Source organism: Trachurus japonicus, chromosome 23, assembly GCF_045865225.1.
Source record: "Trachurus japonicus isolate A0001 chromosome 23, Traja_1.0".
Taxonomy (NCBI): Eukaryota; Metazoa; Chordata; class Actinopteri; order Carangiformes; family Carangidae; genus Trachurus; species Trachurus japonicus.
The window spans coordinates 7,285,351-7,308,065 of NC_140929.1; the positions used below are offsets into that span (position 1 = coordinate 7,285,351).

Below are 22,715 nucleotides of genomic sequence, written 5' to 3' on the forward strand. Positions count from 1 at the left end.
ACACCACACTGGAGTTTTTAAACACATAAAACAGAGATTTTGGAGACTCTGCTGAACATTTAGTTTCATTTGAAAAGCCTGCACAGTGCAGACGCCAACGATGGCTCGACTACCAGTGAAGACAGCATCATTGATAACTAATTAGAGGCGTTTGCTTACAACTGTTATTAGTTAAATTGGTAACCCTTTAATTTACAGGCCGCTAATTACGTGATAATTATGTGATAATGTCAAGAAATAACAAGTAATTGCATGGTAATGTCAAGAAATAGCCTAGAAATAACGCTCAATGTCATAGTAATGTCATAAAGGCAAAAGATTAGCCTTTCCTTGCTATTTCTACGCAATCAATTGTTACTTCTTGGCTATATTTCTCGACATTACTATGAAATTGGCCGTTATTTCTAAGCTATTTCTAGACATTATGACGCAAATACTTGCTATTTCTTGACTATTTCTTGACATTATCATGTAATTAGTGGCCTGTAAATTAAAGAGTTACCGTTAAATTCTGTATTTTAATGCCTTTGCTGTTCCTCATTCATAGTATTTTGTGCAACTAATCAACTGCAGATTCCTGTTCACACTGGCCCAGACATGCCCAGCCGGATGGTCAAGTGTGTATTAATTCTCAGATGGTGTTTGATTTGTCTGGATGGCGATTTAACCAAACTCATGTATCCGACTCTGAGCTTTATTAAAGATAAAGCCCCAGAGCTTCTGACCTTTGACCCCTTGTTGTAAACAATCCATGTTCTTTTGCAGTTTTGCAGTTTGTCAGAAACTTGTGTTGTCAATCAAAATGCCGTTTTTCTAACAACGGCACAAAAGCTGCAGCGAGTGAAGTTGATTATTCCGTGTCTCCGTCACTGTGGCTCTTTGACATCTGCAGGTTAATACGGTTAATCCATCCAACAAGAGATGGTTGTGCATGAGCACGCGCCAGAAAATATATATCCCTCTCAAATGATTATTATTTTTCTCCACTGCATTTAAATTCACCAGCATGTCTGTGGGCTGTGGGCTTTTTTTCTCCCTTCTTTTTTTTGGGATGTTGGCAGGAAAAATAGTTTGTGAAACTCAATTTGAAAGCTGACATGCATGGTGTTTCCAAGATGTAAGCTTGTGGTCTGTCACCATCTGAAAACACAGAAGGTACCGGGGTGGGATGGGGGGGTTGGACACTGTTTGTATGAAAGCACCAAATATAGATAAGAATATACAGAATATACAGCTGTATATTGAACTGAATAATTGCCAGTGTGGTTTCTCCTACAACTATACAACAATAACAGGCTGTGGGGTTTTATTACATTGGAGGAAACAGTACCTCAGGTTGTTGTTTTTGTCTTTTACTGTCCTTTGTGTGTTAACGCTATTATTAAGTAAAGTAAAATAAAACTACGCTTGGAGCTGCAGCCGTCTTTTTTGTTCTTGTAAACAAATGAATGACCAGTAGACAGCAGCTATATCAAGCCTGCGTTTGATCCATTAGACTTTGTAGCTGCTGTTGTGTCCTTTACGGCGCTCTCTAAGCGTTGTCAACACGTCTCTTCCTCCTGCCGCCAGCTTTCACATGTGTGTGAGCCCCGGAGGAGGGGCAGGCTTTATAGATTTCCCATCGGGGGTTTATCTTCTTGATCACTGGGCCGGGATGGAGAAGACAGCCGCTTGATTTATTCTCCTCCTCCTGAGCGGAGGCAGCAGGACAAGGACATGGTGACCCATTTGAAAGTATCTGCCTCGGCTGAGCCTCTGTGCGTCCGCCCGTGTGCATTTGACTGATGTTCATTTCAATGTGTGAGTGTTTTGGGTTAATGAGTGATGTTGGTGTCCGCTGGCGTCGAGAGGAGACTGACGCACAGACCCAGGTCCTCTTCATATATCAGAGTCTCCGAGAGGACTGTTATGACACCTGGCTGTCATTGTTTGAGGGTGAATGATGCTCAGATTCTCCTTGATATATAGCAAACACACTTCAGTGAAGGTTGCACCACACAGCCCAATTTTCAAGTCTAAAAAAAACAGCTGTAAATGCTCGTTTCCAATGACAGCAGGAAGTTGTGACCTCAGAAAGCTACTTTTTCATTTTTGCAGACCTTATAAGTGATGAATGAAAAGTGACTATTATACCACAATTATTCTAGATTCATATATTTATCTTAACTTTATTTTAACTCCTCTTTTTTAGCATTTAAATGTCTTTAAAGCAGATATTGCCAGTTTTCCCATTGCGATGTAGCCAATTGCATTCACAGTTGTAGCCTACTTATCAGCATAGCCTAAACTTAATTTCATCTTCAATGTTTGAAAGCAGCCTTTTTGCTTCTATTTCTATCGCTTCCTCTCCTCTATTGAAATGAACATGCTAACCAGCGAGCCCCAGGCAAATTGGGCTAATTCAACACTTTCCGATACCGAGTCACTGTGGCCTCTCTAGCATTAGGCTACTTAGCATATTAGCATCTCTAGTTCTTGAATCTTTGAGTCTTTGGGATTTTGTTCAGTCAGGACATTTTCATGTTTTACAATGCAATAAAAAATACATCACATCAGCAAATTCTTTAAAAAGTTGGTTGCTAAAAGTTGCTAAAGAGAACTTTGTTGAGGATGTTAGCTCACATTGGCTAACATTTTTTTTAACGCGTGACTTCAAAAAGTATAAAAGTGCTGTTAATTCAATGAAATGTGCATCATAAACTTTTGTTTGTCAAAGAGCTTATTTTCTGCAGTAATCCAAAAAGCTTCTATAACAGTCTCACTGGCCTTGCGCAGTACGGTGAGGCTAACATCCAGATTAGCCTACAAAATTACATCATCCCTGTCAGGCTCCATTACTCTTCATGAGTCAGCACTTTTAGTTGCTCACGGGAGATTAACAAATACATTAACAAACACTTCAATTTGTTAACAACTACGGTATCTAAACCATTTAGCATCAGACTGTCTCTGTGCCGCTGGATATTACTTCACCACACCCCTCTGCTATTCTCACCAACACTTCAAACTTTGCACTTTACATGGATTTGACCTACTTTCTAAACCATTTATTCATCTCAGAGTTCGATCGCTCTATATCCCACTGTCTCCGTCGTCCTAATGTCCAATTTATGGCCCTCAAATCCCTTGTTCTGGTCATCTCTGCAGCCCTAAAGTGCAACCACACCTCCTCCTCCTCCTCCTCCTCCTCCTCCACCAAATCTCCGAAACGAAACTCAGATCCATTAGATCCACTCCACCTCAAACAGCTTTCTCAGCAGGACATTTCATTTGCACAATCCGCTCCTCTCATCATCGATCAATAACTTCATACTGGATGAGAAAGATGTACGACGACTTCGGTCTTGACACGAAACATCCCTGAGAATATACGACTCTGTGGAAAAAATTGAAGTGCTTCCTTTGGGTTGAGAGAAAGAACATGATACGACAAGTTGTTACCGAGTCGTAAACATCTACCTGATGTTTTCCTGCTGAAATTACCTCTCGCGCACAAAGACTGAATGAGACAGACTGAACCGAAATCCATTTAAATCAGTTTGTGAAAGCCACAAGACGTCTTGCTCACTGCTGGTTTCCCTCTGAGGGAAAACGCCTAATTACACTGATCATCCATCGACAATTATAACAGTGGTATTGAGCTGCAAATGAGGAGGTGCGCCACGCTGGGGTGGAAAACACGACTAACAATGTTAACACTGGAAATCATGTTGACGGGGGGATTGAATCAAAGAAAGCTTAGTGAAAACTGGTGGCATAAGGAGAATACAAATGAGGGGTATCGTGGCTTGAAGAGGACATCAAACGGCTGCAGAGCTCGTGTGGCAGCGCAGCGAGGGTTGTTATTTGATAAACTTTAGTGGGGGGAGTTAAGGAGTGAGAGCCGTTGTGGGAGTGTTTGCATCCCAGCGGACTTATACTTGTGATTACACCGGGGAAATGGCACAGGAACAATACTCCTCACTGCACTGCACTCAAAGGAGGCTCTGAGTTGAGTGTTTTCTCAGACATGTGTGTGTATATGTGTGTGTGTGTGTGTGATTGCGGGTTAACAGTAGCTTCTATACTCTCGAGTGTGTTTGTTTACAGACACCATTTTTCCGAAGGTCACGGATCACAGAACACGGTCTGAGTGTGTGTGTGTGTGTTGGTGTGTGTGGAGCAAGAGAGTTGACGTGTGTTGTTTCAGCGATGTTCGCAGCCACCTCAGCCGCCCATTAGTGCTCTTGCTCCCTCCCGAGCTTGCCGGTTACCATGGAAACGCCTCTCCTCCTCGCCTCGCCACCACCGATGCTTCCACTGCTGCTGCTGCTGCCGCTGCTGCTGGCTGTATCCTATCATCACTCCCTATAGTAGGCTAGCTACTCCAAGAGATCACCAAGAGGAAGCCGCTCGGGGATCAGCAGCGGGGTCTTTTCGGGGAGAGGATGCACTCTGGGAATTGATTCAAAGGTTTAAGGTGTCTCCATGACAACATACATAGATTCAGCGTTTGACTGATCCATAAAAAGCCCGAAGACGCTTTCTTCAGGTCAGAGGCGCTCGGGTCAGGAGAGCATCATCGCTGGAGCTCGGAGGAGCTGCAGCTGCATGATAATAAGTGACCAGAGGAGGTTTCACTTCTCACATCAGTGCACCTTCCTAAAGCAGGGGGTGTCAAATGTGCTGGATGAATTTTCCACACGTGAAAATTACATAGAGGACAGAAGATGCATTGTATTATTGAAATTGCAACTTTTCTCGAGAAATTTCAGGTTTGATTTGTAAAAAGGGTAGTTAATCTATTGTAAACATCTTAATAATCTTAATAATGCAAAAATTAGAGTTCTTGTTATTCCAAGGTTATAATGCTGTTATTTTATAATCGAATAATCGGTTTGGGTAGTTTTTTGAGAGAAACAAAGCCCAAATTCTCTGATTTCAGCTTCTTAAATGTGAATATTTCTGGTTCCTTTGTTCCTTTATGATGATAAACTGAGTCTCTCTTTGGTTTGTGGACAAAACAAGAGATTTGAGGACGTCATCTTGTGGTTTGGGGAAGCACTGATTGACATTTTTCAACATTTTATTGACCAAACAACTAATCAATCAATCATTTACATAATAGACAGAGTAATCGATAATGAAAATAATCGTTAGTTGCAGCCCTAAGCCTATCCAATCCTCCCCAATGCAGTGCACCTTCCTAAAGCAGGGGGTGTCAAATGTGCTGGATGAATTTTCCACACGTGAAAATTACATAGAGGACAGAAGATGCATTGTATTATTGAAATTGCAACTTTTCTCAAGAAATTTCAGGTTTGATTTGTAAAAAGGGTAGTTAATCTATTGTAAACATCTTAATAATCTTAATAATGCAAAAATTAGAGTTCTTGTTATTCCAAGGTTATAATGCTGTTATTTTACTGGTCCGTCCAGCCCACTTGAGAATAGCCAGTATGTGGCCCCTGAACTAAAATAAGATAAAGTAAAGCTGCTATAAACAATAAAAATTAAAAAAAACAAGGAAAACGGAGCTAAAAAAGAGGGAATGTTTAACTTACATCACAAACATGAGTTGTTTATATCTGAATCTGTAGGTGATAACAGCTCATTTACTCTCCGGGTCCGTGAGCTTTTAACTGCATGACGTGTTTCCAAGACTTTAGAACGAGGCCTCGAGCTCGAACACAACTCGACTGTGACTGTGTCCTAAATCATTCCCATGTCCACTCACTCACTAAATACTTAATGGAGAGCACTATATTGAGATTTCAAACACTTATGAATCACTTTGAGTCACACAGCAGCATTTTTTTTTTTTGCTTATACAAACACAATCGTATTGCAGTCAAATAAAACCGAAGCTGTAGTGTAATGTACTATAGGATTGAAGAGGACCTATGCAGGATTTTTACCTCAATTAAACAGCTTCGGAAAAATTGTGATGGTTAAATAAATGAATTGTAACTTGTTACAAGAGGCTCTCTGCTTTCCACCTAGCGTCACTTGGCTGAAAACCAACTTTGCAAGATCAGAGCCTCCGACCCCGTGACCTAGCTCTCATCTCTGCGGCACCGCGGCACAAACGCGCCCTGTAACTCGTAATCTCTTATTTATGACAGAGACTACAAAAATATACACATTGTAACATCATATATTATATATAACATTATCCACTGCTCCATGGATTGATTTCTCATCAGCTTCGTTGAAAACAAATGCACATGGCCGAGAGGAGGGTTAGCAACACAGAGGAAAAGAGACCAAACTTGCACAGTTCCCCTTTAAATAGGGAATGATTTCTGACACATTTAACACACTTTTCTGGTATAAACACTTCATCATGTATGATTCAATGCCACAGCTTTCTAATATATCGCCTGACACATTTGGCATCTTCAGAAACATCACCCTAGTAGTTTAAAATTAAGTTTTTGATCGGCTCCAAAATGGACAGTGTGGAGGGTTTTTGGATGAGAGCTGCACTTGTATATCTCAGTTTGATGGTTTTATCAACTCTCAAAGTGTTTTAAGTCACGTTCCAGGGGCAGTTTGGGGTTTAGTATCTTGCCCAACGGCAGATGCGAGGAGCCAAGAGATTGAACCACTGATGTTCTGATTAGTGGGCGACCTTCGCTGCTTTCTGATCCGCCGCCATCCCAGAGGTTCCTTGAAGTATACTCCAAGATCTCTCTGACCCATCGGTGGGACAACATGCCTCCACTGCTTACACGGCTTACATTTCTCTTTTCATGCCAGGTGGATTTTCCTCAGTGAGAGACAGTGCTCTGATTTTTTTTTTTTTTCTTTTTCCTCCCCTCACATCATCAGTCATTAGTGTGCAGTGCTGCAGAAAGAGAGAGGGAGTCGGAGAAGAGGAGGGGAAGGGAAGGCTTGAAAGAAAGGAAGAAAAAAAAGAAAAAGAAGAGGAAGAAGAAGAAGAGGGGAACATGTACTCTCTGCCATCACCACAGATCAGAGACACATTAGAAGTTACTGAAACGAGAGTGGAGCAATCCCCTCGGCCCGACTTCAAAGGCAAGATGGTTTTGGAGAGAAAATAAGGACAACCGTTAAAGATTCAGAAGAACTGCCAAAGTTGTCTACCACTTCAAGAACCGCTGTCACCACGTCAGAGGGAGCGAAGAAGAGGAAGAAGAAGAGATAGAGATAGAGAGAGAGATGAAGCGGCGTCTGATCGCACATGTAACATTACCTGGGATTATCAGGAATCAAACGTTCGCTGGAATCGATTGTTGTGGATAAAAATCTGACCATCTGTGTCATCTCTCTCTCTCTATGGGCCTTTTCCCCCATCTCTCTCTCTCCTGTTGTTTCCCTCCTCACCTCACATGCCCGCCGCTGAGCCATGACAGTATTGAGCTTTCACAAACACGATCACTGTGGGGGGATTTTAGATTTACTGACAGCGACCATACAAGGCTTAACACGTGTTTTTTTTTTTTTTTTTTTTGCTCCAGTCTGGGATGTAGCGATGCAGCCTGTTTGGCAGATTTACTCCTCAGGTTCAGCAGTGGGAGCTGTTAATTAATGGGAACACCTGCTCTAAATCATCCTCTATATCCCCCCCTCTGATAGGTTTGTGGAGGAAAGCAAAGCAGAAGAGAGAAGGGAAGGAAGGGGTGGGGGTGTGGGGGGGTCCTCCTGTAGTTCCAGGAAACAAAATCTGCTTCAGATTACAGTCGTATGTGAGGATATGTTGGTGATATGACACAGCAGACTGCTCCAGAGGGTTGGGACATATGGTGGGGAAGGGATGGAGAGGAGAGGACGGGGGGGGAGAAAACAAGAGAGGGCTTTTCTATGTCACATTCACAACGCTGAACTCAGGTGTTGCTGAAGCCCACACACTTGTACTCATCCGTACGAATCCACGCAATCAGCTGGAGCAGCGACAGTAGAATCGTTGTTAATCGCCATTAATCGTCAACTATTTTGATAATCAAATAGATAGACAGACAGACAGACAGACAGATAGACAGATAGATAGATAGATAGATAGATAGATAGATAGATAGATAGATAGATAGATAGATAGATAGATAGATAGATAGATAGATAGATAGATAGATAGATAGATAGAAAGACTTTATTGTCTATTGTGGACAATAAAGTCCACTACGATGGACTCGGTTTGGGTAGTTTTTTGAGACAAACAAAGCCCAAATTCTCTAATTTCAGCTTCTTAAATGTGAATATTTCTGGTTCCTTTGTTCCTTTATGATGATAAACTGAGTCTATCTTTGGTTTGTGGACAAAACAAGAGATTTGAGGATGCATCTTGTGGTTTGGGAAACACTGATTGACATTTTTCAACAGTTTATTGACCAAACAACTAATCAATCAATCATTTACATAATCGACAGAGTAATCGGTAATGAAAATAATCGTTAGTTGCAGCCCTAATCCTATCCAATCCTCCCCAATCTGCAGAGAAAACGACTACTTGCTCCCAAACAGGTTTCGTTTTGTGCTCCAAAGAAAATCAGAGGAGGAAAAACTTTGATTGGAGCTCTTTTGAAAACTCAGAAGTGGAAGAAGAAGGAGAAGACGGTTCCAACTAGGACCGACTTCAAACGGAGACGGGCAACGAAATCTGAGGCATCGGCATCAGTGTTTGGATGCAACTTCTGAAAATGTGTCTCCTGTGTACTGTAAGACGGCGGGGGGCCTCGTGCATCAGAGGGGGGAAACACAGCACCTCCGCACCGCCCAGGAGGATTATCATAATAACTTTTTATGCAGATTATCACGAAAAGAAGAGGAGCTTTGTTTCTGCTGCCTTGCTGAGGGGGGTTTACAAAGGGGCCACTGGAGGTGTCTTAAAATAATCCTCATTTGCTTACACACACTTGTGAGCATCAGATTTGGAGGCAGGCTTTGTTCTCTCACCGTCTAACAGTATCAGGCTTCGAGCCATTGTCATTACATTAACTTATAATATTTTCCTCGAAGGAGAAGCCTCGTTTGCATCTAATCGTCTTTAATCAGCAATTATCCAATAGCAATTGTGTGTATGTGTGTGAGTGTGTGCAGGTGTAGTAGGGTAATAATCTTATTTTACTTTTTTTGTTTTTACTATGCTCTAATTTTCAGAGTTCAGGGGATGGTGTCTTTATTTATCTTTTTTTATGCTTCTCTCTGGAGCTATAATAACAACAGGTCGATGTTGGCCAATCAGAAGAGAGGAGGTGCTGAGTCTCTCCTCTGATTGGCTGATTGTTTATGGGTGCTTTAATTAAAAATAGAGCAGATTGAAGAACACTAGAGAAATCAAAATGTTTCAATGTTGGATGTTTGGGTCCAGGTGGGCGGGGCTTGATGACTGCTTTGTTGTGACATCACAAAGTTACAGGAAGTCTTTACGGTTTGTTTTAAGACTCAGTATCTTCAGTTTAATAAAGCTTTGACACTTTGACAGCATTTATGTGGAATTTTTTATGGAATTTATAATGAAAAATGGATGAAAATCTCACTTTTCTTACAATTTGGCATTTTTAAAGAGTTATAAGTTATAAGAAAAAGACGGACTAAGACTTTTTCTTTAAAATCTGTCCTTGTTATCATTTTGAATTGTTAATGCTTTGTGAAGCCAAAATCCTGAGGGTGGGTGGGTGAGTCAATCATCCTCTGCCGAGTTTCTTCTATTACATTTGGTTTACGACCTTCAGCCAAAGTCGGCTGTTTTTTTTTTTTCTCTCTTGATGTTGATAAAGCACTAATAACATAATAACTCTTGGACTTGTGTTTTTTTGGCCAGTTTTCAGAACAGACCTGAGCGTCTGAGCCTCCCTCTGCTCAGAGATGATTAGATTGTAAATTTGATCCTCAATCAATTTTATAGCACACTCTCTTCTCCGGAGGACCGTCCCCAAACTACCTCGTGCTTGACACGGGGGGTAAAAATCTTTACTTTGCTTTCCGATAAACTGAACGAGATGGTCCAGGGCGTCCTCGTAGGTAAAATAAAGCATGGATTAGCTGTTGTTGTTTGGTTTTTTTATACTTACGTGAGGCTTCTTTATGTCTTTATGTCTCTGAAGTGTGGTTTCTGTGTCTGTGCGCCTTTCTCTGAAGGAGAGGAGCGTGATCCGTCTCGAGCTGCATTTTTAAACAGCCACTTTCATTCCCTTCATGTCTCAGATGAGCGGCATTGGGATTCAAATCTTGTAACCCTTGTTCCTGCCTCATTCCTCCAGTGTTCGCTCCCTCTCCCTCTCTCCTCCTCTCCGCTCTGCCGCGACGTCTCAGCCCACACCTGAAAAAACACAACAGCACATGAATCAAACAACAACACGTACACAACGCATACGTTCTTCTATTATTGAAATCTGACTTCCAGATCCTCTCCCGCGTCTTCATCCCTTGTCGTTTTCCCTGTCATGTTACACATCCTGACAGACACTACACACACAGGCACTAATGTTATTTTAAGCCAGAGCTGCATACATCAACCACCTGTCTCTCCCACTATTTGTTTCTCATTTCCTGTCTTTATACTCGCTCTTCCTCCCCTTCACTCTTGTCTTGTCAGTTCATCTTTGCTTTATCTTCCTCACCTCCCCTTCCTGCCCCTCTCTCTCTCTCTCTGTCTGTATCATTCACAGTGACAATAGCAAAACGGCTTTGTTTGTTAAAGGAGGTGAAGAGAGGGAAAGGAACGAGGGCACGATGCAGATGGTTTTTGTTTCAGCCTGAGCGGCTCACAGTGACCTCAGTCAGCGTCTCAATCACAGGGAGCTGTCGAGGCTGAAAAACAGCTGAAAAACAGCCTGGTTAAGATTTCAGCACCACAGCGAGTGGACAGCTCCCTCTTTGCCACTGTTCACTGTTCATTTGCTAAAAACGCTCTCATATTTTTGATTAAATAGCCATTTGTTAATGTCCACAAACCATTTCATAATTAACCTTTCCAGTAAAATTCAAGCGAAGTATACAGTTTCAACTAACTTCTAATGTGTCTCTGAAAAACTGTAGAACATTTTAAGATGCATACCATTCCCCTCCTGTCTCTCAACTACACTATAATTAAAGGCAAAAAGCGCCAAAAATAAACTTAAAGGGGGCATATTATAGAAATATCACTTTTAAAGGCTCTTTAACATATATTTGGGTGTTTGTCTTGCCTTCCGGCCCCCAAAATGTGAGAATTGGCAAAAAAATCCTTGGGGTATTTTGACCAAAGCATGTCACAGATATGTCTTTAAGATACCTGGGAACTGTTTTAATTTGTGGAAAGTGGGCAGAATATGTCTCCTTTAAAAGAAAGTGAGAAACTTACAAATTTAAAGAGGAACTATGCAAGTCCGGTCTCTTTTCCTCTGTTTTGCTAACCCTCCTCCCAGCCATGTGCATTTTGTTTTCAATGAAGCCGGCGAGAAATAAAGTTATATATCATTTATGATGTTATGATGTGTATATTTGTGTAGTCTTATCTGTCATAAACCAGCATTAGCACTGACAGCTGGTTATTTGCCAAGACATTTAGCTAGTGACTCGGTATCGGAAAGTGTAGAGACAGGCTAACCACAGCCAGCTGATTATTGAAACAAAACGTCGCTTTCCAACCTCACAAATACGTATTTTAGATAAATAAATAAATATTCTTATTACCTCACATATAGCCTACAAATGTCTCTTCATATACTGTATGTTTTGCTTTCTGTTTGCTCAGACATTACAGTAGCGAGACGGGTTGATGACATGTTTCCTGTGATTATGTGCCACAGGTTTTTATTGCGAGTCGATCATCAGACCTATTTTACACCCCCATGGCCTTGGACCCATTACTATTTAATGTGAGAGCCGCTGTGCTTTCATCTCCTGGCTTTTTAATGAAGCGCTGAGTGAAGCATGTTGCTGATACCAGTGTTCATAAAAAAAAGAAAAAAAGAAAATCCTAGATAATATACTGCAGGTTTTTTCATCATGGCTCCAACTGTCTGGACACTGACATTAATCTACAATTACTCTTTGCTCACTGACCGTAGCTACACTGTGTTTTCTCAAATCTTATGTATCATGCAACACGTGACTCTGCGAAACACGGAGACTGGTCTGGAAGTGAAGCGGCTCAACAACACAGCGGCCCATTAATCAGCTGTGCCAGCGATCGATAGCGCAGACAAACCCCCGTGAATCAGTGGAGCTAATACAAGAGGTGTTAATGAGGATGGTATGCAGCAGGATCCGTGTTGTAAATAATACTCCCTTCCCTCCCTCTCTCTCTGCCTTATCTTTCAGCTCACACACACTCTCACACACACACACACACACACAGCTCAGTCCTCTGTGGAGCAGAAGGGATCAGGGCAGGGGGGTGGAAAGAGAGGAGGGGGAGGTATTTTGTCCTCATACCTTCTTGCATCTGCCAGTTTCCGCCCCAATTAACTCCCATTAATATAATTTGCCATGGTCCACCTTGATGCTGATGCATAGTGCATACAGTATGAGCTCTCTGCCTCGCTCGGTGTGTCTCCTGCCTGCCCTCCACCACACACACACACACACACACACACACACACACACACACACACAGAGAAAGAGCGAGAGACACACCTGCATTGCATTCACACTCTGTCAATGAGCGTGACGTTTAAAGGAACATGAATCGCACAAAATAGACAGCCACAGCTGGGCCTGTGAAATGCACCATAATAATGAGTGGCTTGATGTGCATGAGCATGTGTGTGTGTGTGTGTGTGTGTGTGTACCATGTGTGGAGATAGGACACAGGAGTGTAGATTATATGACACCTCCTCTTCTGATCGTCCCTGGGGTCGAAGCCGACAGCTGTCAGATGGGAAACCTTCAAGAAGAGAGGAAGCGTGTGGAGAGAGAGGGTTTTTCAAGATGCTTGAAAAACTTTTTAATAGCGAAACTTATTCTGTGTGACTCGGCTCCCCTGATACTTTTTTGCCTTTGAGTATCAATAAGTAATAAGATGTGTGTAATGACAGCATAGATATCATATATAAGGAGCTCAGCTGAGCTACATATTATTATTATACACTCCAACATCTGCGTAATCAGTTCCCTCAAGCGCAGCAGCCGTGGATGTGCAGAGTGAGGAGGACTATGATGATGATGATGATGAGCGAGCCGAGCACCCACGGGACACCAGAGATCCAAACCTCCAACAGTCTGACGGCAGCAGCACATTCACATTCACACGCAGGCTTAAACACACAGATGTGTAAATGTGCAGCCTGGCACAGCTTCCTAAATAAAGCAAGCATTTTGAGCAGGGAAAGTTAAAGAAACGTGTTTGTGTAGCAGCTTTTCGAAACACAGAGCCAATTCCGAGGGTTTTAAATGAGGCAAAGAGAAACATTTTAATGCAGCATGAACAGACAGAACTGTTATCAGTTAGGCTACTTCGTTAAGAAATGTTTTTATGACAAAACAAATGGAAAATCTATTTAAAAAAAGAAAAACTTCAGACTGACAAACAAATTTACCAGATAAAATCACTCAAAGAGAAACTTAACATCACTTCAAATTTTTCTTTTTGCTGCAGTGTGTGTGTGTGTGTGACATCATTGCTTGGTGTTGTTACCAAGGAAACACAGCTTTTTTACAGATGTCCTCCATCCGGTTAAATTACTCTTTAAAGTCACTGCGCTTCATCATCTCAACACTTTTAAGCTTTAATTCATCTTCACTTCATTAGTTATCGATGCAGCAGGACATGAAATTATGAATGAAAACTAAGTAAACTCATCCACCGCTGTCCAGGAATTCAGAATATAGCCTACCTATCTGCTATAAAAACCAGACTCCATCAAAGAAATAAATAAAATATGTAGCTACGATAAATATAAGAAAAAAAACCTCCCGAGCTTCCAGACAAGGAAGGTCGAGGTGTAACAGTGCTCAGTAATTGACCACCAACCTCCTGCAAAATCGTTCACCCAAAAAAATGAAATTCAGTCATTATTGACTCACCCTCATGCTGATGAATACTCTGGAGTAGTTTTTTATTCCTCAAAGTGCATCTGGAGACCCGGGAGGCCGGATCCATATATGAGAGTCAATAGTGCCCGACACAAAAATGACCATAAAACTACACAAAAACCTTGTAATATTCCTCCATACTGTTTGTCCGCTGCAATCCAAGTGTCCTGAAGGGATATAGTCCAGAGTTTACTCAAAACAACTTCATTTAGGACATTTTTACAGCCTAAACAGAAGATTGAATTTGCCTGGGGCGCATGAACATTGGAGCGCAATACAGGACTGTTTAGGCTGTAAAAATGTCCTGAATGACGTCATTTCAAGTAAACTCTGGACTATATCCCTTCAGGACACTTGGATTGCAGCGGACGAGCAGTAAGGAGGAATATTACAAGGTTTTTGTGTAGTTTTATGAACCTTTTTGTGTCGAGCACTATTGACTCTCATATAAGGATTTCGTTGGACTATATGTACCCCCCTCCCGGGTCTCCAGATGCACTTAGAGGAATAAAAAACTACTCCAGAGTATTCATCAGCATGAGGGTGAGTTACTGAGTGAATTTCATTTTTTGGTGAACTATTCCTTTAACGCACCCCAGGTCTAAATGAATGAAGCCTTCGCTCTCTCAGTCTGTGAGCTCAGTTTTTTCTCTCCACCCAAACCGTCTGACGTGTTGAATGTTAAAAAACCTGAGTCACTCTGAGTTTTATGGCGATATGAACGTAACCCTGCAGCTTTTAGGGTTGTGTGCGTTCGTCGAGCATCACTCATCACTGAAGACTCAAAATGAGCTGACATGATTCCCCGTCTGAGGGGTTTCATAATATCTTTTATTATTTATGGCAGGGATTGTGCGCGGCCCTCTGCACAGACTGAACTGATGTTGAGATGAGGGGAATTTATTCATCAGGAGATGAAGGAGCTGATCCCATTGGCTTAACCCTGTTGCTGTTGTTGCTGCTACACGTCACACTGTAGCTGCGTCGTGCTGCCGTTTGTAGGATTGTTTGTAGCTACACAACACTTCTGTGCGAGCCTATAAACAAAACAATTTTTGCAAACGATAAAAGATGCGGCCTCAGTCCTACTTTAGAGACAGTTTTGGGGGGATGGAAATGATTTTTTGTTTGATCTTTTTCAGCTTTGCAGAAAACAACGGCTAAAAAAAAAAAAAGAAAAGAAAAAAGATTAGCTTCAGTACATTTTTCAACAGGGAAAAAGTGCAATTTGCAGAAACTGTTTATATATTGAAGATCAGAGCTGAAAGGATGATAATGAGATCAGTGGGATTGGATTATATTTCTTTTACGTATCTTTATGCTGCATATTCGGCTTTAATCACATCCACACTTCTGCTTTTATGACATTAAACCTGCAGCTGCTGTTAAAACTGAAGCCTGAACCACCTCAGCACAGAAGTGGACATCTTAAGGATTTCAGATGAGACAAACCAGTGTCTCTTTGATCCCCTGAATTTCTCTTCTAGTCAAACTCTGCTGGATATTTAAGATTTTCCATTGAGATGACACGAGGTTCGGCTCGTTCTATTAAGCATTGCAGCTGAAAAGCCTGCAGGAGCACTGAGCAGGTTGTTTACACAGGAGAGACGCGTGTGCACTGTACCGAATCCTCTAATATGAATAAGGGGAAATCAACTCCAGTACACAGCGGAGGACACGGTAGAAATTGCAGATCACAGGAGCTGGGGTTTCAAATTATGACCTGAAAGTAGTGTGAGTTAGTATACAACAAGAAAAATGGATGAAAGAATAAAGGATTACAAATAAAAGTGATATGTCAGGTGAGAACTTCGTCTCTACTGTGCAACCAAATGCAGCGAGCTAGAAAGATAAATCTATTAGTAACACGGTGCGTGTTTTGTCTACTAAAAATAACATAAAGAAATGTATTTACTGCTGCTGTCTGCTGCTTTAAACTGCTTTTTCTCCTTTTGCTCTGAGAAAATTGATTTCCAAACTCAGGAAGGCAGAGGGAAAAGTCAATAGACTCATTGCCTCCTGGGAAATGTAGGCGTAGGATATGGATTAGAGCGCTTTTGCATCAATACTGGTTATTATTACAGTATAGCTTGTTGCTGCTGATATTGTGAGCAGGATTTAACTCGTGAATAAGACAAAAACAGAGGAGGTATAGGAGACAGGAGACAGGAGGGCGAGGACGGAGAGATGGGCCAAACTGAATGGGAGGGTAAAGGAGGGAGGGGCATCGGTCCCTGACATTTCCGGAGATTATCCATCTGCTTAGTCCCTGGCGGCTCACATTAGTACACTAACCTGATACACACACACACACACTGGTGACTCTGCACTTGTGAGGACCTTTTGATGACATAGCGCTTACAGTAGCTCCTATCGTCACAACTATGTGATTTATGTGACCTTAACTTACATCTAATAACTGCTAGAGACGTAAATTCACTACAAAGAGACACAGAAAAGTAAGACATAGACACAAACACAGATGCAAAGTGAGTAAAAAGTCACATTAACTGACCACAATGAATTGCAATATGACAAAGAGACATAAAAGAGTTGAAAATAGATGCTAAATGACCACAAAAAGATGCAAAATGCATGAAAAAACAACACAAAGAGATGTTCAAAATGGATGCAACATGAACAAACCAGGAGATCAAGTCCTCACCTGTGCAATTTTTTTGGACTCCAGCCTCAGATTTCTGTTCTTGGCTGACAGCAGAGGAACCCGATGTGACTTCTGCTGTTGTCGCACCATCTGCCTCCAGGTTTTGACGTGTTGTGCATCCAGAGATGTTTTCCAGGTGGTGGTGGTTACCTGAGGAACCAGAGCCTCTTGTCTCTCGTCTCTTGTCTCTTGTCAGCTCAGGCCCGTCTCCTCCTCTGACCTCAGAGCTCCTGATCGCTGGGTGATTTCTTGTTTTTGACTCCATGCTGCGTAAAAACAAACAGAAAAAACAGTGGAGATTGTTGTGTATGAAAATACAGATAGAGATACAGAAGAATTTATTAATCCCCGAAGGACAGCTCACACATAAAATCATTCACACATCTTAACAAACGTAATGGAGGTAGCATGATGAGATGGAAATAAATCAATAAAACTCATATATAAAAGTCAATTGCCAATAAAATGCAATAAAATGCAGAGAGCAAACTAAAAAACAATGATAAAGAATAATAATTAAAAAAAAAAAAGATCAGCAGATTCAGAAATACTCACACCAGATATCTGGGTAACCCTTTAATTTACAGGTCGCTACTTATGTGATAAGAAAGAACAAGTAATTGCTTCATAATGTCCAGAAATAGCCTAGAAATAATGGTCAGTTTCATAGTAATGTTGAGAAACATAACCAAGAAATAACAACTGATTGCGTAGAAATTGCCCAGAAGTCAATTTCAAGGAGTTGGTGGAGAAAAATTCTGGCTTTTCCCAAAAAATATAAAGCATAAAAAGCATGTGTAATTCTATGCCTTCATGAAAAACATGACATTACTATGAAATTGACCGTTATTTCTTGACATTATTACGTAATTAGTGGTCTGGCAATTAAAGGGTTACTGATATCTGATATCATGTTTCAAACTAGAGGAGTGACCTTTAATCTGAGCCTGACCCCAGGTCCTAACAACCAAACATCCAGTCCATCCTCTCTTTCCAAAAACATCCTCATCCTCATAAAGACATCAATTCAAATAGTGCTGATTCTCCCAAAAAAAAAAAAAAATCCCTGACAATTTGACTGAGTTGCACTGTCAACAAATAAATACAGACCTCTGAGACCCGGGGATGATTTGATTGCCGGGAACGAGTGAGAGTGAGAGCAGCTCCCCACTGCTGTGAGATGACTCTGCTCTCTAACAGCTCGGTCTGTCATCGTCGGCCGTGCAGCAGACGGCTAATGAAGGCAGCTCGACTCACCACATGCTGCTGTGACATGTGGTGACATATTCTCTCTCTCTGCCTCCTCCTTCTTCTTCACCTTCCTGTCCTGTTCCTGCACCTTGCTCTCACCTATTTTCATTTTAATCGCTTGAATCCTCCTTTTTTTTGGTGAAATCTCTAATACTGTTTATAGATTTGTGTTTCCCAGATATTCCCTATAATGTTTTAATACAACTGAACTGTTGATATTCAAGTTTGATTTAGTTTGCACCCTTACTACTACAATACAGATCTGTAAGTTTCAATCATCTGGATAATTTCAATCAGTTTGAACTGTTATTTCTGCGCCTTTGGATGTCAACTGTCTCAACAATCTTATTACTTCTATGTAGCTATCAACTTCATTTAAGTCCTTATTTAGCCAACAAATTCTACTGTTTATTATCTAAAGCCTTAATTTCATTGTACATGCATAATGACAATACAGTATCTTATATTATTTTTAGCCAACAACTTCAACTTCAACTGTTTATTCATTATGTCTATAGCTAATTACTTAAATTCATTAGGCTACTGTTAGGAAACTGTTTCCACAATTATCTTAATTACTTTTCGCTGACTACTTCAACTTCAATATGTTTAGTTAATTACTTCAATTGATCTCTGTTAGCTTTTTTTTTTCAGCAATATCATAACTTTTTCAACTGTTATTCATTTAATTTAGCTATTTCAATGGATTATACATTATTATTTTTACCTCACCATTTTGATGGTTTTAGCTTACTCTTTTGAACAACTTTAATCATTACTAATAAGTTAAGTATTTAATCTGTTTATACTACATTACTCTAAAGTAACCATTACTTTTAGCTCACTACTTCTCTCTAACGATTTAAACTGTTTATACAATACTTTTAGCAAACTATTTAAAGTGTTTGTACATTAGTGTTACCTAAATATTTAGGCTTTTAGTTAGTTAACTACACTCCAGCGTTGTGTAGTTTTCTGGCCTGTTTCAGTTTTTCTATTCACTGTTATTGCGTTACACACGACTTATAATGAATCAATGTCACTCTAGTCCCTAAACTTGTTTGGCTACATTGTTTGTTTTCATCCTTTATTTTAATATGTGGATTTATTTTGAATCAAATCACTTTTTTTTCATTTTAAATGTAGTTATTTGAGTTATTTGAGCTTGTACCCTTCAGCAACTGCTTAACATTCAACTATACCATACTTCCCACACTTCCCCTGAGCACAATGATGATGTTTTTACACTTTGTACTGTACTGTTCACATCTTATCCATATTTTATAAATGCCGCTGCTGCGTTTAAAGCGGTACACAGTGTCCTGAAACCAGCAGGAGGCTTCTCCCCTCGGTGCCCATTAAACCATCATCTACAAACACTGACCTATATTTTTCCTCCCTCTTTTCTCCTGATGCAGGTACGTGTCTGATCCTGGGCTGCATGATCTACCCAGACGGCTGGGACAGCGACGAGGTGAAGCGGATGTGTGGCGAGCAGACGGACAAGTACACGCTGGGCGCCTGCTCGGTGCGCTGGGCCTACATCCTGGCCATCATGGGCATCATGGACGCGCTCATCCTCTCGTTCCTGGCCTTCGTCCTGGGAAACCGCCAGGACAGTCTGATGTCTGAGGAGCTGCTGGGAGACAGTAAGACCCCACACATCATCATCACTGTACTGTTGTCTGCAAAAAGGCTGTTTTTCATAGTTTCATAGCTGCCCCCGAGTGTAGTACACGTGCATCTCAATAAAAAAAAAGTTAATTTATGTCAGTAATTCAATTAAAAAAGTGAAACTAATACATTATAATAAGATCCATTACACACCGAATGAAACATTTCATGTTCTTTTTTATTTAATTTGATTATAACTTACATTTAATGAAGACCTAAAATTCAGTATATCAAAAAAAAGAAGGCATTTTTAAAGGGATGGTTCAACATTTTGGCAATTTGGCCCATTGCCACAATCCCTATAGTTTTAGGAGTAGGTTTGTTACCTTTAATTGTCGGTGCAAGCTATTTTTACAACGGCGGAGCAGAGCCGCAAGCTGCTCAGAGCTACGCTACGGAGGCTAATGGGATTTCTTGGTTTCCCTCATCAAACTCATCAAATACACAATCCAACAACTCCAAAACGCTCTGGTGGACAAGTTGTGACCTGCACATTCACCACGCTATGAGATAATAACAGAACGTTATGAGACAGAGTTGTTTTAGAGGCAAATTCATGCAAAACCCGCTGATGCACGTTACCGTCGGGGGCAGTTTTTCAGCAAGCAGTCTCTGCATTTGCCTCTAAAACAACTCCTACTGAACCTTTAATATGGAAATGTTGGCCTTCTGAAAAGTATGTCCATCTATATGCACTCAATACTTGCTTGGGGCTTTTTGACTTGAACTATTGGAAATTGACTTTTCCATGATATTCTAGTTTATTGAGATGCACCTGTATATTCATTATATATGAACAAAGGCAAATCAGAAAAAAACTTATTTCTGCTGCACAAACTTTGTTTTTTTTCCTTCTCTAATCTAATTATCAGTCAATGTATTACTTTTCTGAAACAATTTGGGATAATTTGTGGATACTCTTTAACAGTGACAGCTTGGCACTCACACAGTAAATAAATAAATAAATAAAATGAATAGAGGCAGAGCACAATTACACCTGAAGTGAGATGCAAAGCTAACGAAACAAAGCAAATGCCAAGAAACTTATTATGAAAATCAATCAGAGCACAAGGCCTGAGTGTCTGCTCTGTCTTCTCATCCTGTGAAGATTTTCCACCTCTCTGATGTGTTTTTGTTCTTAATTTGCCTTTTCCATTAAAACTCAATACAAATAATGAGAGACTACACATCAAAGACGCCATCTGATTTCCTCCTGCCATATAATATACCACACATCCCACCAGCAGCTTGAAATTAAAACATCCCTCACTTTTCTTTTTTTTTTTTTCCTCCTTGCATGATTTCATATGCACAAGTTATTAATTTGCATACATTAAATGGAAGTTATACACCACCTGCTCATCTGCTTTTTGCTCGCTTCTGTTTTTCTTCCTTTTTTTTGTGATTGGATGAGATGACAACTTGCACTCAGACCCAAAGAGAATGATTAAAACAGTGAAGAGGCAGGAAGGATGGGAGAATACAGATGAAGGAGGACGGCGATAAAATGCAATGAGAGAAAAGGCTAGAAGAGAAAGATGGGTGACAAGAGGAAGGGAAGAATGCACCAATAGCGAAGGGTTAATTGAAGCCCGGGGATGCTGGACAGAGTCATGAATTACTAATGGCTGTTTACACAGCTTGCTGCCAGCCTGTCTAAATGAATCACAGCCACCCTATCAGCCAGGACACAGTCGCCTCTTAGCTCGTATATGCAAAGTGACTGGGAGGAGGAAGGAGCCATTATCAACCTAGAGAGACCGGAGCGAGGGAGCGAGGGAGGGATGATGAGCCGAGGAAGAGGAGGAAGAGGCAGCTGTACATGCAATACGAGAGAGAGAGAGAGAGAAAATGAGGGATTCATCAAGTTAAAATGGGATGTTTTTCTTATCTTGTCACTCAAGAGAATTGATAATGACACCTACAAAAAAAAAAAAAAAAACACATGACAGAGTTGTGTTTTAACCCTCCTGTTGGGTCAAGGAAGGAAGGAAGGAAAAAGGGAAAAAAGGGAGGAAGGAAGGAAGGAAGGAAGGAAGGAAGGAAGGAAAGAAGGATGAAGGGAAGGAAGGAAGGAATGAAGGAAGGCAGGAAGGACGAAGGGAAAGAAGGAAAGAAGGATGAAGGGAAGGAAGGAAGGACGAAGTGAGAGATGGGAGGAAAGATAAGAAGGAAGGGAAAAAGGAAGGTACAATAGACGGAGGGAGGGAACAGATGGAAGGAGGTCAATTGGGAAAAAAGGGAGGAAGGAAGGAAGGAAAGAAGGACAGAGGGAAGGAAGGAAGGACGAAGGGAAAAAGGAAAGAAGGATGAAGGGAAGGAAGGAAAGAAGGATAAAGGGAAGGAAGGAAGGACGAAGTGAGAGATGGGAGGAAAGAAGGAAGGGAAAAAGGAAGGTACAATAGACGGAGAGAGGGAACAGATTGGGTCAATTGGGTCAAAAAGGAAGGAAGAAGAAATAAGGACGAAGGGAACAAAGGAAGGAAGGACTGAAAGAAGGGGAAAAGGAAGGAAAGAAAAATGGAGGGATTGGATAGGAATGGATTAGGTCAAGGAAGGAAGGAAGGAAGGAAGGAAGGAAGGAAGGAAGGAAGGAAGGAAGGAAGGAAGGAAGGAAGGAAGGAAGGAAAAAAGGATTGTGGAAAGAAGGAAGGGAGAAAGGAAGGAAGGAAAGAAGGAAGGATGGAGGAAGGAAACAGGTTGGGTCAATCTGCAGCTGGATAACTGTTAGTTTTATGTAACACTGCCACCTACTGGTAAAAAATGTGAATGTTATTTTAACCTTCTTGCTGATTTAGTGTCTTTCTTTCTTTCCACAGAGCCCGGTAATAACGCCATATAACTTCTGGTAAGAGAAAGGCAATCACACACACACACACACACACACACACACACACACACACACACACACACACACACACACAGGTAAGGCTGCTACTGGAGTTAATGAAATGAAGCCGCAACAGAATTTTTAGTTTGAAGTTTTAACCTCTTAACATCAAGCTTTTATTTTATCCCCCCCCTCGAGTAGCCTATCTGAAAACCTTTATTGAACATTATGTATTTTTGACTAAAAACTGCAATTTAAACTGTAAAACTGAAGCAAAAACTGCTGATCTGATCCTGAACAAAGGTGCAATTCAGAAGTAATAAAACAAAGCACTGC

General features: G+C 41.0%; 1 protein-coding gene across 1 annotated transcript in view; it reads left to right on the forward strand.

The window, feature by feature from the left end:
• The window catches only part of lhfpl3 (LHFPL tetraspan subfamily member 3), a 34,437-nt gene extending 11,996 nt beyond the window's left edge, over positions 1-22,441 (forward strand). The window contains exons 2-3 of the mRNA XM_085769478.1: positions 19,294-19,524; positions 22,369-22,441. Of these exons, the coding sequence (XP_085625604.1) occupies positions 19,294-19,524; positions 22,369-22,391 (254 nt within the window). The 3' untranslated portion in view covers positions 22,392-22,441. The remainder of the gene's footprint in view (positions 1-19,293; positions 19,525-22,368) is intronic.
• Positions 22,442-22,715: the final 274 nt, after the last annotated feature.